A 12640-nucleotide genomic window follows, 5' to 3' on the forward strand; every position below is an offset into this window, starting at 1 on the left:
AATACCACAAGAGCTTCAAAGTATCAGGAGTTTTCCAATAGGTTCGTTACAAATAAAAGAAGAAGTATACGCGTGCTTCGCACCCGTGATTTTTTAACCTGAAAAACTTGACGAGTTCGTTTGTTGGCAGAGAACCTTGAGGGAAATACCTGATTAATTTTGAAGCTCGAGTGGTATTCGGAAGAGAATTTTTCCATCCAAATTTTGGCCAACAGCATCACTGTGAGACAAAATTCATTTGTCAGTTTCAACGAAGGGCTCACTCGACCAGGAAATCTTTTGTTTTTCATATATGTATCAACATGAAAAATTACCAGTTGAATTATCAAAAATCATCAGTTGACTACCGTGTTGACTATATAAAATAACAGTCGAATAGTGGAATTCTATTGGCTGAAATTTGGATAGGAAGAATTCTCGGTTATAATACCCCGAGTGCTTGAAAATTATCGAGTATTTCCCGAAAGTTTCATTGCTTAGCAACATGCGCGTGAAGTTTGGCAGCATCAACATCCCGAGCGCTTGCGCATGGGATTATGTGCCAAACTGCACGCACATGTTGCTAAGCAGGGTAACTTGAGGGAAATACTCGATAAATTTTCAAGTACGAGGGGTATTCGGTGCATTATTTGCTCCTCCCGAATTTCAACCAGTAAGAGCGTGGTATTTGACACTTTCGTGGTAGTTTGTATTTTCAATTTCATGTATTTCAAAAATTCAAACGATACAATTGCAAATTTCAGAAGAAAAAATTGGTGCGATTGATTCATGTGTAAATTTGTGCAGTGAAAATGACAATTGTTGTAAGTATAGGTGGTGCTTTGTGGGTGGGCATTGGAATTTGAAAGTAGTGGAAGGGGATTAGAATTTGTAGATGCAGATGTCATTTGTGTGGATGTAATATTTTGTATATTTGAAGGGCCATTATGTCTCACCCTCGTGATCAGTCTTTCGTGATGCTCTTGGTCCAATTGTAGGCATGGCTTGATGGAGTTTACGTTGGCATGACCCGTGATCTTGGTGATTTGCTGTTTTCCTACCCCAGCTTTAGCGAGATTGGACACTGCAGTTGCTCGATTCGAATGATTAGCAATTTTTTTCCCTTCCAGCCTTGCTTCTTTGGCACTCTCGTTGGTCCATCTTCCTATTATGTTTTTTCCTACACGAGAATCTTCATACCATTTAACACTATCGATACACTGCCATTTGAGATTCGGGGTTAGAAACAATCTTTCTGACTTCACGTGGCTACCTCTTTTTGAGAGCAGCTTTTGAAGCAGTTGAACTGGGCACTTTGTTGGAATTACTTCATTAGGAATGAACCACTTGCAGCTCGCACACTTCCTTCCCCCCTGTACCGTTTTGATGAAAATGGGATTCTACTCAAACTTCCCAGAGATTTTTCATTTCAGAGGTTTGTCATTTCCTACTTTGAAATGGGATACCATCGCAGACGCTCCTTCACCTCCCTTCCAGACTAACTCCACTGCTATTATCACCCTCTCACCCTCCTCCCTTCACCGTTCGTCCCCTCTCCTCCCTCGACAGTGGGGGGCCTTCGGATTCACCATCCCTACGAGGCCTAAATATGAGGCTTATATATGAGGGTTGAAAGAGGGGGGCCTTCGGATTCACCATCCCTACGAGGCCTAAATATGATCCTTATATATGAGGCTTATATATGAGGCTCATATATGAGGCTTATATATGAGGCTTATATATGAGGCCGTGGCTGAAAATCGGTGATTTCTGGTCAATATATATTCCAATGTGATCAAAGGACTGTCCTTGAGCCTTGTTAATAGTCATGACAAAACCAATCGTACTGGAAATTGAGTACGATGCAAAATAAACGGAAATTCTGTGTTGTCTTTTGTATTCAATGTTATCTTGGGAATTATAACGGAATCACCCATTTTGTCTCCAGTTAGTATTGTGCAATACAGAATCTTGTTTGTCATTTTCCGAACAATGAGTCTCGTTCCATCACAGAAACCATCTGCAAGGCATATATTCCGTACCATCATAACTACAGCTCCAATTTTCAATCTCAATTTGAATTTTGGTAAGCCTGAGATATTGAGTTTATTTAGATATTCTAGTTGAAAACGTAGCATAATATCGTCTCCACTGATCGTATCACTATCACTTGAAGTTGCCATAACTTGTCCCATCGATTCGATTATTTCCCCCGGATATTTTTTCAATACTTGTTCATTCAACATGTCAACTTGATCATTTAAAGCAGCCCTAAGTACACATTTGGCCAGATTATCTTCATCGAATTTCTTGAGATATACAGGTTCTCTTACATTATTATAGAGCATAGAATCAGGAATTTGTTCTTCATTGATGTGAATATTTCCAATATCAAGCAACCATTTATTGAAGCACTTACAATCAATCCGCATATTAAGTGTTAACGGGTAATGTTTCATTGAATTCCAAAATGGAAATTTTGTTGCATATGCATTTATAATTTGTTTTCGTCTTGCTCGTTTCACAATGGGTAATATTTGTCGAAAATCTCCATCAAACAACAGACATTTTCCACTAAATAATTCTTCAGATTTCATCAAATCTTTCTGAGTGACATCAATCATCTTCAAGGCGGTATTAGGGATCATTGAAGCTTCTTCCCAAATTATTATATCCGCTTGTGTTAAATTAGTTTTTGCCCGTTTAGTAAGACATATCAGATTTATGTCATCAAGATTTTCTGGTAGATTGATTGGTAATTTAAAAAATCGATGAGCAGTACATTCTTTTGGTAATAAAATGGCTGCTATACCAGTCCAGGCTATGGACACAATATTTTTTCCTAAGCTGCACCAGTGATGGTATAAACATTTATATAAGAAAGTTTTTCCTGTTCCTCCAGGTCCATCAAGGAAAAATCAATCAATAAAAATCTCTTAAGAATCAATAAAATATTTCTTAGAGAGGGAAAGCGAGCCTAGCGAGCGAAGGACAGCAAAAGTATATGAAGACTACTATATATGAGGCTCACGGCACTATAAAATGAAAAAATCCCCAGAAAATCTATGGGGTCGTATGGGGGTCATATGTTGGTTGAAGCCTTTCTCCGTATCGCGGAAACTAACAGCTGCATTTTAACCACACCAAAGAACAAAAAATAGTATCCAATAATTAATGTTTCAAGATTTGAATGAAAAACGAACTGTCCACCCGCCCGGGAATAGGCGAGCGAAGCGAGCAGGGGGTGAAGCCCCCTAGTTGAGAATAACTCCTTCTGAAAGCCTTCTGACGTATTTTCATCGTGGACCTTCACCATTGCGTCAATGTCATTTCTTCCCTGGGCAGGTGAACTTTGCTTATGTTCCTGAGAATCGGCTTGCAGAAGGCATGTTTTGGTATTTTTGGCCTCACGAGCTTCTTGAAAAACAGGGCTTGAGAATGGGTCGACTTCTCTCTTGAACTCGGTAAAGTACATCTCTTTCAGTAATTTCGCGGTCTGATTCCACATAGTCTTCACCACCGCTTCCTTGTAGTCTTCACCGTTGTTTTTCCTCATATTAAAAGCCCAGTCCTTCATGATATTCGCGAGGGTCCCATCGGGACTCATCGCATCCAATACATACTTCTTCTCCGCACAAAATCCAGAAAACTGACCCTAAATCGACTTCTTACTCTTCTCTATATTCGAAGGAATGTTTTGTTTTTTTTTGCGGATATTCTCCAAGAATTCACCACCAAATCGATTGGTGTTCTCACTCATAACGACAAATGTAAATGTCAGTTTGACGTTTCTCACATAAAATAAAACAAAAACAAAAACGTATCTCACATGGACATAAGTTCAAGCAACTGAAAATTCTTTGTTTATTGCTTAGCAACTGCAGGGAAATTATCGGAAAATTACCGATATAATTTTCTCCGCTCTTATCGGTTGAAATTCGGGAGGAGGAAATAATCTGTGAAATTCGAAATTTTACAGCCTTTTTTCCGTAAACAAACTTTGTATCATCCTTTTAGGAATGGATAGTGATCTGTTTATAGAAATTCAATTTTTTCTAACAGTAAAATTGTCAAAATCAGTAATAGAAATCAATGTAACATTTTTGCATCACAAGCAACGTTCTTACGACATGTTTTGTTTTCGCTTCACGCTTGACCCTCATGACCCCTGAAAACATGGATCAAAAAAGTGAGACTCCAAGAAACGTTTTCTACAATAAAGTCAAACAAAATGTGTTTTCTTTCTCCCTTTGGTCATTTTTTCTCTCGTATCACATTTATTCCCTCTTATCACCAATTCTGAAACGTTCTCATTGAAAATCAATCGAAGTTTCAATTATTGATTTGGTGAACTTTCTATTCCAGAATTTAATCATTTTCTTCAATAAAAAAATTGATAATATTAACTCGAATTTTCACATCCAGATTTTCTTCTTCTGTACAGCCTTTATTTGCTTCCACCTCAACGATGTTCGTTATATTGCGAATAGATTCATCATGAAAGATATTAGTATAAAAAAAACAACAAACATCGGCAATTCATTCTGCCCCAGGGATGTGATTTGCCCGCCCTCTCCATTTTATCCTACTCTCCCCTATATGTGAAAATTCGGGCTCAACTTGACATAAAAATAGAAAAGGAATTCATAGGAACTTGTCAATTGATCAATTGTGAATGGCCTTCAAAATCAATTTGCGCGGCTCTTTGCGCCCGAAAATTTTTCACAAACATGCTCAAGTAGGTTTTGCCAGCAATGTGAAAACCAACGAGATAAGTCTCTCGACACAAACCACTCGAGGTCTCCAAAAACTCAGAGAGAATCTCTCGAAATCTATACAGACTTAAAACGATTGACATATACTGGGAATTGTTATCCCCGGTGTAATACTGTAATCGTGATGCGTATTTGCAATTAAGGATTTTTTCTACGAATTTTTTTATTTCAAGTATTGGAGCTTTTCCTACAAGGTCTTTTCATTGCAATTAATCTATATTGGAGTAATTTTCAACAGGAATTTCTGGATGCCTCATGTTAAATGGACACACGGAAAAACCTCGTAAATTACGTTTAATAAGTCATCTTTTATGGTTTCTGAAGCGTATTTCAAGCTTAAAGTTGAACTGTAAATTGTGCTTAAAATAGTCGTAAATTACGATTACATGAACGAAATTTACGATTTCGCAATCGTAAATTACGCTCGAAATTGTCGTGAATTTTGTTTGGCTAATCGTAATTTATGACGATTCTAAATGCAAATTACGTTTACGTCATTCACGTTTTGGTAAGCGTAAATTACGCTTTTTAAAGCCCAAATTCCGATTTTCATGACGAAAAAAAAAGCCACCAGGGATCATATTGACGTTAAGCGTAAATTATATGAGGATACCATGATCGTATAAAAAATAATCCAAATCCCATAGTTTTCTACGTCAAATTGTTGAATTTCCAGAGAAGAAAGAAGAAACGAAAGAGAACATTTTTTTCCATTTTTGTAATGTTTTCCAAAAATTTGTTATTGTCAATAAATAACCACAAACCGCTGAGGCGGTTGATCGTCTCCATAAACTAATTAGCTCACCCAGTGGTTGTGAATTCTCAAAACACAACCACTCGCCTTCCCCCTAAATTTTCAGTAAAAATTCGCCATCTCCGTTAGTTTTGGAGATATTTTTGAAAAACAAACCGACTCAATTTTTGGGTTGTTAATTCTCAATGCCCCCCCTCCTTCCCGCCCGCACTAATTTTCAATACACAATGCTCCCCTCTCCCGCCCATTTTTTCGGTAAATAATATATATGACCACTCATATAAATCCACCCTTTTTATGCCCTGTTCCGCACTTAGACCCCCTTATATAAAACCCTCTCCCCATTGATAAAACCACCATTCAATAAAATCCCCCCGTCTATGAGACCCCCCGGATATCACATTTTTTGGTCACCCCTGGTAATCAAAAAATGAAAAATCTCGATTAAAAAATTGACGGTATAATTGTAATTAGAGCTTAAAATATTACAAAAGTAATGATTACTCCCGAAACCAGAATATTCGTATTGAAACTTTCCAAACCCGTGACGTAGATTATCCAAAATTCGTCGCGTGACCTCTTTGGTGAAAAATTCTGTAAACTCAAGGAAAAAAATCATTTCTTCCTCGAAATATTCTCGAATGACCAACTCAAATGATCAACTCGTCTGCGCAGGCCACTCAATCTCAGTGGAAGCATCCAATAAGATCCAATTCTGGGGAGACCTTCTGCAAATAAAACGTGTTGACGGCCAAGATGCTGGAAGATACGTGTGTCACGCAACGAATCAGTACGGAGAAGAGCGAGCGGAGACGCATCTCTCGGTCACCTCAAAGCTAAACGCCCGAATCCAGCCAAGAATTCAAGTAGTAAATTCTGGTGAGTCAGCTACGATGAATTGCACTGTTGAGGGGTACCCAATTGAGAGTGTCGAGTGGCTGCATGATGGCATCCCGGTTCTAACAGCCCAAGAAACCAGGATTCGGTTACCGGTACCCCTAGTTCTCGTCGTTGGTTCAGTTGGCAGAAGAGATAAGGGAATGTACCAGTGTTTAGTCAGAAGTGACAAAGAAAATGCTCAAGCAACTGCTGAACTTAAATTAGGTGATACTGTACCAGAGCTGCAGTACACGTTCATTGAACAGGCCCTCAGGCCTGGACCACCGGTTTCATTAAGGTGCTCGGCAACTGGCTCACCACCACCATCCTTCACGTGGTTATTGGATGGAGAGTCCCTGAGCGAACTCGCTCATAGTCATAGGTATGTGATTACTTGCTTGTTATTATAATAATACTAGGCTTAAACATGTGTAAATAATCGTAAGTGGAGTTTTTTGCATCGAGGCTTTCTTCATTCTGCAAAATACTCAGGATTAGGCATTCTTCGAAAATTAAAGTTTTTGACTTGACCTTGTGGATTTGATAATTGATCACAAAGGCATCAGAAATGTTGAAATTTGTGATAAACTTTAAAAATCGCCATAGGCACCATTCAGTTCGGAATTCAAATAATTATATGGATGCTATATAGATGTTATTTTATAAGTCGGATAGCATGAATATCACATAAAAATGTTGAACATAAAAGTGAAAAATATGAGTCGAGGATGAGCACCAAGTATAAAGGTTAAGCCATTTTGTGTTCGGAAACGTCTAGATTTAATTATATGAAGATCTTGGCAGGACGGATGTTTATCATTTTCTTTCCATGAGCATTTATTTATCTAACTAGTCGCCAGGCATGAGTGAGATTTCCTCTCACGCAACGATAGTCAATCTATAAAATGTTCACACGGTATGGGTGAACCATTAAATAGAGGACAACTGCTGAAATTCCATCAAATTTGACTATTTGAGAATTTTATACTGCACAGCGAGCTGTTCAGGTTCAGCGGAGTATCGAATTATTTCATCAGAATCATTGACTTTGATTTCTTTAAGGGCTTATTTATGCTTGATTCTTCGAATTGACTCTTGGACCTTTCGGTAAAAATGCAATAGGTTTACTCAACGGTGTTCGTCTGTGCCGTGTAATATGGGAAATGTCAGAAATCTTGTGAATAATTGATCGAGTGTTTGATGGATTGGAATTCACAAATTCCCTCAGATAGCCTCTGCGGTGATATTATTACACATGATATATTTTTTCTGTAACACTTCCTATTGACTCCTCGAGTCAAAACACTTATTGACTCCTCGAGTCAAAACACTTATTGACTCCTTGAGTCCTAATGTTAAATGCCAAACGTGTGCTATGGATCAATATGACGTATAGATGCCATATAATCTAGAAGACCCCGACATTTTTCTACAAATGATTCTATGAACAATAAGTTCGTAAATAATTTCCCGATCACTTTATTGCAAACAAATGAGGATACACGAAAGCATGAAGATAATACTGGGATTCATTCCTAAGCACGAGCTGCCATTTCGTAAAATTTTCCAGAAAAATTACTCACACTGCGCTCTCATTGGTTTTCGATCTGGAGAACTAGAATTCTTCATTTAGTCACAACGAAACTTTGAGAAATTACTCGATAATTTTTAAGTTTTTATGTGTTATTATAGCTAATTATTTTTCCCTTCGAACTTCGACTGCTAGATTCGTTTACGAATATTCTTGGTTGCTATAGGCGCCAAGATGAATAAAAAATGGTCAATGAAACCATGTACCTCCCCCAAGCCATTGATTCTATTGGTCGAAATTCCGAGAGGAAAAAATTTTTTTGAAATGAATACTTTTGGATTACAAATCATCAAACCTTTCTTTGTAGCCAAGGCAATTTTTACCAGTAAGGTTTGCTGATATTTTCCGTAAAATGATTCAGAACACAGATAATGAAAATGCTACATAAAAAAGAAATTTCCATTACCATAAAATGTGTCATTTCCTTTCAGGTATGCAATAGGTCAATATGTCGATCAATCAGGCGACGTAATAAGCCACTTGAATATCACCTCAGCTGATGCAGAGGATGGAGGTCTCTACGCTTGTGTAGCTCGAAACACCCTAGCGACAGTTGACCACAAAGCTCGCTTGAATATTTATGGTAAAATTCCACTCACCTACTGGGGTTGTTTATTAAACTGGTTTAGGTATCAGGGTTTATGTTGTTGACACGTGTTCAGAAAATTTTCAATAGTAAAATCAAAGAAATTATTGTTTTTTAATTTTACTAATTGGGAATATTGGGATTGTCAATTTTTTCTTAAATGTGATTTTACAATAAGTTTCATATTTCAAAAAGTTATACTATCTGAGAAAATATAATTGAAGTTTACTAACGGAAATTATCTATTTACCTTTAAATTCAACTCATAAAATAAACAACAGATTGATTAGAAGTAGGAGAAGATGAGAAACGAAGATGAGCGACTTCAGGAGAAACTGTCAGGATAAATTTTTTATTGTGAATCTTATCCCTGATGGCTCACACCCAGCCTTGTCTTGTCCAGATTTTCCCACACGCCCAGACGTACTTGGTGGAAACCCACATTTGAAATTAGATGCCCAATGTCGAACGAAATCTGGATGCACGGATTAACCCAGAGTTGTTCATTCAATTGTTGACAATTGAATATACAATACCAATACCATACCATACCATTGCCATAGCAATGTTGTACTATATATATACTTGGTAGCTCTCGTCGTTTTTGTCAGGTTATCAGGCACGACTTGCTCGATTCGCTCCCGCATATCTTGATAACACCTGAGGAATTTGATGGCCTTAGCACGGTCGCCGACGCGATAGATAATACCTTAATTTTTAGTATCTGATAACTTAAGTCACTTTCCGAGGTGTCACTATTATTATTATTTTTTTTTTACTCGCAAATGAGATCGCTGAACGATCCTCGAGGATTCCGACTTCACCTCGAAGACCGTCCAGCAAGCTAAGCGATGCAAACACTTCCTTATCGCTCGGCAACAGTGCTCCCTCTAACCAGAGGGTGAGCTCTATTGCAATCCAGAATCATGCTGCCTAAGTAGACGAAGGGACCCGAGGATGACTGCCTTCTGCATCTGGCCAGCCAAATTGAAGGCTTGACGCCTACAGGTCGCGATGGTTTTGAGCGCAGATATGAATGACTCCTTCATTCCCCCAAGAGAGCCAATGATAAGGACAACCAACTTTACCTTAAATCCTCTGTTTATTTGACGTAGCTCAAACAGGAGTGATTGGTATTTGAACCGTTTCGCCTCTTCTTTAACTGTGATGTTGCTCTCAGTCGGAGCTGAGAACTCAATGACATAGATGATTTTGTCATCAAAATCGAAGAGGACGATGGCAGGTTTCGTCGCAACGACTGGCCTGACAGTCGCGAACGAGAAGTTCCAGTAAATCTTACACCTCTCGTTCACGACAACGGACTCAATATCTCCTGGCGCATACGGCAGCAGTAGTGTTCTGTCTATCCCATAAGAGTGCCGCCGACGGAAATACAGCACTCTCAAAGCCGCATTATGTCGATGGATATAACTCGTGATGGCATATGTCGGGCAAGCCGATAAAAGATGCATCAGAGTTTCGGGGGACCGCTTGCAAGCCCGACATCGAATGTCCGTAACTTGCAACCCCATAACACGACTTCGATAGACTAGGGTGTTTATCACACCATCCTGGTAGGCGCAAATGAAATCCTCAGTTTCGAACATCAAGCCAGCTGACTTCAAAAAAGGGAATGTCAACTGGACGGAGAGACCCTGCTCCTCCACATGGCGGAAGAATACGCCATGCATGGGCCTATCAACGTGCTGTCGGAACAAGTTGGACTGTTACGCCGCTTTGATGGTCGCTCTACGCCGAGATTTGGCCATGGAAGCTAATGAATCACCAGCCAACTGACCATCTCAGCCACGACGAAGTCCAAACCAAGGGACGCCGCTGCGGTATCTGCTGCAGCAGATGGGATGTAATTAGTAAGTTTATTATTATTATTTTTTTTTTTTTTTTCCTCGTGAATGAGATCCCTGGATGACCCTCGAGGGCTCCGACTTCACCTCTAAGACCACCCAGCAAGCTAAGCGATACAAACAAGTCCTAATCGCTCTGCAGTAGCGCTCCCTCCAACCAGAGGGTGAGCACTACTGCAGTCCAGAATCATGATGCCTAAGCAGTCGAAGGGACCCAAGAATGACAGCCTTTTGCATCTGGCCAGGCAGTATCAAGGCATTGCGCCTGCAGGCTGGAATCACCTCAAGGGCAGATACAAAAGACTGTTTCATGCGGCCAACAGAGTCAATGATCAGGACGATCAGCTTGACCCTAAACCTGCGGTTCAACTGACGCAGCTCAAACAGGAGCAGCTGGTATTTGAGCCGTTTCTCCTCTTCCTTCGCAGATATATTGCTCTCGGCTGGCGCCGAGAACTGAATCACGTAGATGACTTTGTCTTCAAAGTCGAAGAGGACGATATCAGGCTTCGTCGCAGCGACGGGCCTGATAGTCGTAAACGAGAAGTCCCAGTAAATCTTACACCTCTCATTTAAGACAACGGACTCAATATCTCCTGGAGCATAAGGCAGAATCGGCGTCCGGTCTATCCCATAAGAGTGCCGCAGATGGTACTACAACACTCTCAAAGCCGCGTTATGACGGTGAATATAACTCGTCACGGCATATGTCGGACAAGCCGACAAAAGATGCATCAGAGTTTCCGGGGACTGTTTGCAAGCCCGACACATAACATCCGGGATTTGCAACCCCATAACACGGCTCCTATAGACCAAGGTGTTTATCACGCCATCTTGACACGCGCAAATGAAGCCCTCGGTTTCAGACATCAAACCAGCCGACTTCAAAAATGAGAAAGTCAGCTGGGCGGACAAGCCCTGTTCTTCCACATGACAAAAGAACACGTCATGCATGGGCCTGTCAACGTGTAGACGAAGCAAGGTGGACTGTTCCGCCTCCTTGATGGTCGCTCTTCGCCGAGATTTAGTCATGCTGGCCAATGAATGACTAGCCAGCTGACCACCTCGGCCACGACGAAACTCCAACTCGAGAGCCTCAGCTGCGGTATCCGCCGCCTTGTAGAGAAAGGCCTGAATCCCATGAAGCTCATAATCGTGCACAAACTCCAAGAGAGGATCCAAGCCGTTCATCGTTATTATTATTATTATCATTATTATTATTATTATTTTATTTCACTCGTAAATGAGATCGCTGAACGATCCTCGAGGGTTCCGAGGGCTCCTAAGCGATGCAAACATTTCCTAATCGCTCTGCAATAGTGCTCCCTCTAACCAGAGGGTGAGCTCTATTGCAGTCTAGAATCATGCTGCCTAAGGAGACGGAGGGACCGGAGGATGACTGCCTTCTGCATCTGGTCAGCCAAACTGAAGGCTTGACGCCTACAGGCCGGGATGGTTTTGAGCGCAGATATTAATGACTCTTTCATTCCCCCAAGAGAGCCAATGATAAGCACAACCAGCTTCACTTTATATCCTCTGTTTATTTGACGTCGCTCAAACAGGAGTGATTGGTATTTGAGCCGTTTCTCCTCTTATTTCACTGTGATGTTGCTCTCAGCCGGAGCTGAGAACTCAATGACATAGATGATTTTGTCATCAAAATCGAAGAGGACGATGTCAGGTTTTGTCGCAACGATTGGCCTGACAGTTCGCGAACGAGAAGTCCCAGTAAATCTTCCACCTCTCGCTCACGACAACGGACTCAATATCTCCTGGAGCATACAGCAGGAATGTTCTGTCTATCCGATAAGAGTGCCGCAGATGGAATACGACACTCTCAAAGCCGCATTATTTCGATGGATATAAGTCGTGATGGCATATTTCGGGCAAGCCGATAAAAGATGCATCAGAGTTTCCTGGGACTGCTCGCAAGCCCGCCATCGAATGTCTGGGACTTGCTACCTCATAACACGACTTCGATAGACTAGGGTGTTTACCACACCATCATGGCAGGCGCAAATGAAACCCTCAGTTTCGGACATCAAGCCAGCTAACTTCAAGAAAGAGAATATCAGCTGGACAGAGAGACCCTGCTTTTCCACATGGCGGAAGAATACGCTATGCATGGGCCTATCAACGTGCTGGTGGAACAAAGTGGACTGCTCCCCCGCCTTGATGGTCGCTCTACGCCGAGATTTGGCCATGATGGCT

General features: G+C 40.7%; 1 protein-coding gene across 1 annotated transcript in view; it reads left to right on the forward strand.

Annotated features, from left to right (window-relative positions):
* Nucleotides 1-6149: 6149 nt before the first annotated feature.
* Nucleotides 6150-12640, forward strand: part of LOC107045299 (Down syndrome cell adhesion molecule-like protein Dscam2) — a 29960-nt gene continuing 23469 nt past the window's right edge. The window contains exons 1-2 of the mRNA XM_015267513.1: nt 6150-6769; nt 8410-8561. Coding sequence (XP_015122999.1) covers nt 6150-6769; nt 8410-8561 — 772 coding nt within the window. The remainder of the gene's footprint in view (nt 6770-8409; nt 8562-12640) is intronic.

Source organism: Diachasma alloeum, unplaced genomic scaffold (genome assembly GCF_001412515.2).
Source record: "Diachasma alloeum isolate Michigan unplaced genomic scaffold, Dall2.0 Dall_scaffold_00913, whole genome shotgun sequence".
Classification (NCBI taxonomy): Eukaryota; Metazoa; Arthropoda; class Insecta; order Hymenoptera; family Braconidae; genus Diachasma; species Diachasma alloeum.